This window comes from Lipotes vexillifer, unplaced genomic scaffold, assembly GCF_000442215.2.
Source record: "Lipotes vexillifer unplaced genomic scaffold, Lipotes_vexillifer_v1.1 scaffold238, whole genome shotgun sequence".
Classification (NCBI taxonomy): Eukaryota; Metazoa; Chordata; class Mammalia; order Artiodactyla; family Lipotidae; genus Lipotes; species Lipotes vexillifer.
Window position 1 is genome coordinate 1,445,397 of NW_006785665.1, and position 6,405 is coordinate 1,451,801.

At 47.8% G+C, this 6,405-nt stretch overlaps 1 protein-coding gene across 2 annotated transcripts in view; it reads right to left on the minus strand.

The window, feature by feature from the left end:
- The window catches only part of NAXE (NAD(P)HX epimerase), a 3,248-nt gene extending 950 nt beyond the window's left edge, over positions 1 to 2,298 (minus strand). Inside the window, exons 1-5 of one of the 2 annotated variants that reach the window (XM_007457885.1) lie at positions 2,081 to 2,291; positions 1,830 to 1,938; positions 1,575 to 1,685; positions 1,378 to 1,491; positions 127 to 274 (exon numbers count right to left, since the gene is read on the minus strand). In XM_007457885.1, the coding sequence (XP_007457947.1) occupies positions 127 to 274; positions 1,378 to 1,491; positions 1,575 to 1,685; positions 1,830 to 1,938; positions 2,081 to 2,262 (664 nt within the window). In that variant the 5' untranslated portion in view covers positions 2,263 to 2,291. Of the gene's footprint in view, positions 1 to 126; positions 275 to 1,377; positions 1,492 to 1,574; positions 1,686 to 1,829; positions 1,939 to 2,080 lie in introns of both variants that reach the window. The other variant, XM_007457884.1, reaches the window with a different exon arrangement.
- Positions 2,299 to 6,405: the final 4,107 nt, after the last annotated feature.

The window sequence follows — 6,405 nt, forward strand, 5'->3', positions numbered from 1 at the left end:
CCCTACTCTGGCTGTGGTATGCGCCTCTACACTTGGTCTAAACCTTGAGTCAAGAACCAGGACTCCTAGTACCTACCTCAAGGCAGGGCAGGGCCCCAATCCCCCCAACCTCCTTGGACCCAGCACCTGAGGGAATGTCGATGCTGGCAATGGGCACAGTGAGTCCATTCAGGACACTCAGGATGCTGCGGAATGGCTCCCGAACATCACCCTTGAAGCTGAAGCCAAAGATGGCATCTACCACCAGCTCGTATAGTTCATCAATCAGCGTGGGCTGTGGTAGAGCAGAAAAAGGAAAGGATGTCAGAGCTGGCAGCTGCACAAAGAACCCTTAACAGGAGAGGGCTGTCCTTTGTACCCACAGCCCATTCACATAGGCACAAATATAATTTTATCTCATTCAGATGGCATTCTGAGGCCTAGAGTTAAGTGCAAGTGGGTCACTGATTGAGGCCAAGCTGAGTCCAGTCACATTTTCTGTTCTGAGTGCCTGCCAACCATTGGGGAGGCTACAGTGTAGGACAGCCTGAGACTTGGAGTCAGGAGGGACAGGTTCTGGTCTTGGCTCTGCCCTGATCTGGTTCTGTGACTTTGCACAAATCACTTCCCTTCACTTGCATCTCAGTCTCTTCATCTGTAAAACGTGTTAAGGAATTTTAAAAAGAAGTTCTCATGTTTTCCACTCCTAAATCCAAGATCTGAAGCATCTGAAGAAAGGGTTTAGGATGAGGCAGTCACTTCAGCTCCCAAGAGATGCAGGTGATGTGTTTACTGCAAGCTAGGCGAAGAGGAACTGGCTGCAGAGTTACAGGAGTGGGGCTTCCCTGGTGGCACAGTGGTTAAGAATCCCCCTGCCAATGCAGGGGACACGGGTTCGAGCCCTGGTCTGGGAAGATCCCACATGCCGTGGAGCAACTAAGCCCGCTCCCCACAACTACTGAGCCTGCGCTCTAGAGTCCAGGAGCCACAACTACTGAAGCCCGTGTGCCTAGAACCCGTGCTCTGCAACAAGAGAAGCCCGCTCACCGCAATGCAGAGTAGCGAAGAAACCGCACACGGCAGCGAAGACCCAATGCAGCCAAAAATGAATGAATGAATGAATGAATTTTTTAAAAGTGACGAGGGGAAATTAAGGGGAAATGAAGCTGAAGAGAAGGTAGTGTTGGGAACTCATGGAGCACGCCTCATGGAGAAGGCTCTTACACCACTTCCATTCAGATAGCATGCTTTAGGCATCTTCTGTGTCAGGCACTACCCCTGCCCTCTAAGAGTTAATCCTCTAGAGAGGAAGATAAGCAAATGAGCTCAGTCTGGAAAGGTGAGGGAAGAGAACACAGGCAGCAGTATTGAGGAGGGCAGTGAACTGGAACCACCTACCTCTGGGGGCATTTCACCAAGGAAAGGGATGTCCATTTTCTGGCACTGGGTCACCAGTGCAGTGAAGAGTGGCTTGTTAGGCCTTTTAGGATAATAGATGGTTGGCTGGTAGCCCTATGAGAAAAGGAAAGGGGTGAGTCAAGCCCAGGTCCTGGAAACCTCATACTCTCCCCGACAGCCCTTCCCCACATACTCACAAAGAGTTTGAGGTGTCGAGCACAGACCAGGCCATCTCCTCCATTATTCCCGGGGCCACAGATGACCAGGACAGTAGGGGGGCTCCTGGACAAGGACGTGGGGGGATATGCCTGAAGGCAGAGTCAAAGGGGATTCAGAAGGGCTTTGGGCAGTGACAGCCCAGTCTCGGCCTGGCCGTCCCTCCCACTTCATTGTGCCTAGGCCAGGTGGCTTGCACAGTGACTGCCCCTTAGGTGGAGAGTTGTGCCACTGACCTTGGCAATGGCTGTGGCACAGCTCAGCCCGGCCAGCTCCATAAGTTGGTCCACGCTGAACTGGTACTCGTTAAACAGCTCCTGGTCCACGGCCTGGGCCTCCTCCTGGCTGAGGAAACCCACAGCTTGAGTCCCCGCCCCTCAGGTGTTCCGTCGCGCAGGCGGCGCGGCCCAGGTCCCGCCCCTGAGGGGGGCTTCCACCCAAGTCCCGCTCCCAGCGTGCCCGCCCAGAGAGCACGTGCCCGTCCAACCTCAGGTACTTCACTGCTGAGCTTGCCATGACCTCTGAGTCCCCGCGGCCACCCGAGATCAGCCGCTGCGGCCCCCACCAGGTGGCTGCCGCACGACAGGCGCCGGCCTGGACTCTGAGGAGCGATAGGCGCGGGCCCGCAACCAGCAGCCCGAGCCCCAGGAGCGCCCGCAGCCCGGACATTCAGCTCTCAGAGCGCGCCGCCCCGCCCCGCCGCCCCCGGCGCATGCGCGGCCCCTCGTCCCGACCCCGAGAGGGCGGGGCCGCGCGCGCCCCTGAAGGAAGTGGTCCTGGGGCTGGCGGGACCGGTAGTGGGACTCCACCGCTCCTCCGCGTGTTGGTAATGCGAGCCAGCGCCCTCCTGCCCCGGCCCCACCTCGTCCGGGCGCCTTGTCTAGATGCCAGCCCTTCGCGGGAGCATTTTCATATTGCCTCACAGATGACTGGAAGTGCTTTGCTTCCAACCGCCCTTTGATAATTCTTGTTTTTCGTAGGTCTTTCAGGAAGCTGTATAGCATAGCAGTTAGCCCGGGTTCCCCCCCTACCACTTAGTGGCTGGGTGAACTTGGCTCTCCAGGTTTCAGTCTCCTGTCTATAAAATGGGGATACGAATACATACTTCATCGGGTGGTAATCCATGCAAAGTTGTCGACAGCGCCTGGTACACAGGGCTCAATAAATTAATGTTCTTATTCACACTGCTAAGCATTTCATATAACTTAGGACCCCTCTCCCCACCAAATTAGCTTCCCCTATCTCTGTTTACCAGGAGAGCACGCTGTACTTCCCTGATCATACGTAATACTTATCCATCTTCATCGGGTAATAGCTGTGGAAATAGAAAATTATAAACCTTTAATAGGTTGAGTATGCCGAGATTAAAAATGTAGTTGAAACCCTAGACTCCAGGTCACGATAATATTTCAAGAAAAACCTGGAGAGGAAAACTAAACTTGTAACCCAAGAGCTTTTAAGAATGCAAACACACTCCTGCCGGGTTAAGAGAGAAGTATGGTGAATAACAGACGAGTTACATTAAGGCATTAAGATAAAGATAATTATCCAGGTGGAATGAAGGTCTTGGGTTTTTGTGTTTGTTTGTTTTTTCCGTTTTCCTTTATGGTTTATTACAGGATTGAAGGTCTTGTTTTTATGCTAGTATATTCTTTTTCTGTATCGTGAATTCCATTCCCGGCTAGTTCACTGAGAAAACAAGAACCCCTTCTGCTTTTAACTACTCCTCTGATAGTCTCCTTTTTAATTATAAGAGGTTTAACATCTCCTATGGGTTGTACCCTTGGCCTTCATCTATGTTTGTTTTACATGTTTGTTGTGGGAAATTGAATGTATCAGACTGTGATTGCGGTGGAAAATTGTTTTTGTTAGACTTTGTTTGTGGTTTACTCATAGAGTTTACTCATCTAAATTGAAAGGTAGGGTTTACATTACAATTGGATAATCTTATTCAAGACCTCATTAACTTTGTTTTATAACTTCACCGGTATATAAGTAGTTTCACTTTTATATATTAGTCAAGACTCCCTACAGGCCTACTTGAGAAAATTAATTTGGTAATTCTGAAGATTCATTTCCAAAACACAATGTGAAGCATGCTTCTCTGACATAGATAACATTTTGAGTTTATGTGCCCAGTGCTGACATGAATCATCTCATTTCATCCTCACAAACTCTGTTATTATCCCCATTTTACAGATGAGAAAACTGAGGCTCAAAGATGTTGAATGACATGTCCAATGATACAGTGATAGCTGTCAGTGGAGCTAGGATCCAAGCAGCTTGACCTAGAATATGTAGTCTTTTTTTTTTTAAGGGCTGCTGTGTATGCAGTGCTCTTCAGTGTTTTTATTTTTATTTATTTTTTTAATTAATGAACTTATTTATTTTGGGCTGCGTTGGGTCTTCGTTGCTGTGCGTGGGCTTTCTCTAGCTGCGGCGAGCGGGGACTACTCTTCCTTGCGGTGCACGGGCTTCTCATTGAATTGGCTTCTCTTGTTGCAGAGCATGGGCTCTAGGTGCACAGGCTTCAGTAGTTGTGGCGCATGGGCTCAGTAGTTGTGGCTCGTGGGCTCTAGAGCACAGGCTCAGTAGTTGTGACGCACAGGCTTAGTTGTTCCGCGGCAGGCATGTGGGATCTTCCCGGACCCTGGCTCGAACCTGTGTCCCCTGCATTGGCAGGCGGATTCTTAACCACTGCGCCAGCAGGGGAGCCCCTAGGGTATGTAGTCTTAAGCATTATTCTATGCTGAAATGCCTCTCCAAATGCAGAACTATGTAACTAAAGGGTTGTCAATTGCTGACTTCATTCTGATGAGATGTAACTCTAAAATTATGACACACACACTCACAATTTATGAAACAGCCAAATGAGGGCTATCCTCAGGAAGGCAGTGCCCAAGTGCCCTAGTCCACCTTGCTGCCTTTCAGATTCTGGAGTTTTCTTTGGGAAATGCCTTCAAAACCAGTTCAAGAAGGGCATGTGGATTGAGCACCTACTGAGTTCCAGATGCTTTACATATATTATCTAATTTAATCCTGTCCATCCTATGATGTATTTTTATCCTCATGTTAGAGATGAGAAATTGAGTAGCAGAGAGAAGTCAAGTAATTTTCCTAAGATAATATAGCTATGAAATGGTAGAACCAATGATGGTTGATATTGGGTTGGCCTGACCCAGTAGCAATACTCTCGTGTGACAGATGCTGCTACTTGTCCCTCAAAATCCATTCTTCTCTATTTAAAGGCAATGTTATATTGGTTTTTGTTACAGTCAGTGAATTTGCATCCCAGTCAAGACATCTTGAATGCCTGACAAGATAATAAGCTCCATTTAGATAAGGAAGATTAACAGTTGTGTCCCCTGCACCTAGTTCTGTGCCTGGAACATAGTAGGTCTCTACAAATATTTTAATGCATCCTCAAAATTTCATTGTGAAGTAATTCACAGTACAGTACATGCTTTTATCTGACATGACTGGGAGTAGGTGATCTTATTTCAACTTAAAACAAAAAATACAGGGAATTCACCAGCGGTCCAGTGGTTAGGACTCCACGCTTTCCCTGCCGAGGACCAGGGTTCAATCCCTGGTGGGGGAACTAAGATCCCACAAGCCGCATGGCATGGCCAAAAACCCCCATTCATTTGCTATCTGTCAAAGTGTGACCAGGATCTTTTCTCTGAGGATAGGGCCAAAGATTGTAGTTCTCCATCTTCTTTATCTCATAAACTTCACCACTTACATATCACCTGCAATTTGCAGTCTGTGTCCTTAAGGTGGAAAAAAATTAATTGTATATTTGAAGCAAACTGAGTGCAAAATTCATCTAGATTTTTATGATCTTCCCCGAATTTGTAAGTCTCTCTGCTTACATCTAATTCAACAGCAGTTTTTAAGGTGACTCACCTGAATCACGTCTTCTAAGGATTCAATTTAGTTTTCATAGAAACTGCTTATTTTCACACTCTTAGTTTATCAATTTAATTAAATTACATATTACAATAGCACAACTGGAATAAACACATTTGGTATCAAATACAACCAACTCGGTAAGCAATGGCTTAACTGGGGGAGTAGAACTGACTGCACAGCATTCTAGAAGGTATTCACTGCCTAGGTTTGAATCGCAGCTTCACTTACTAGTTGTGTGACCTGGGTGGCAAACCAGTTAACTTTTGTGCCTTGTTTTCCTCATCTGTGAAAGGGGATTCATCTGCTGTGAGGATTAAAGGAGAAGACACTTGTGAAGCACTTAGAACAGTGTGTGGCATGTGCTAAGTGATCAGTGTTACATAATACTGTTGTTGCAGCTGCTGGCAGCAGTTTTGCTACAGGCCTGAGGGGCCTGCATCCAGGATCTGCTATGTTTCTTGGAGGAAGACGAATGCATCCATTGGTTGGTTAAGGCGTATCTTCGGTAGCATTAGATCACCATTTCCCATGTGAGAAAATGGAGTCAGTGACTCCAAAGCCTCTTAACCAAGATGTCATAGTTTTAAGAACTGGCAGGGGCCTTAGCAATTGTGAGGTTTGAATCCAGAAGGAAAGGGGGGAAATTCACCATCCGTTTTCCATTTTTCTTTTGCTTATTGAGTCCAAAAATCCCAACGAGGAGCACACAGACCGCCTCAGTGCTGAGACTGCAAAGCCTTTGTCCAGCCTGATCCGGATCCCACTTTCTGACATTGTATTCTGTGTCCATACAGTGCTCACTGGGAATGACTGGGAAGGGGCTCAGCCCCAGAAGCCCCTGAAGTGTGTATGTTGAGGAGGTACTGCAGGGGCCATGCTGTGGCCAGCAGGGGAGGG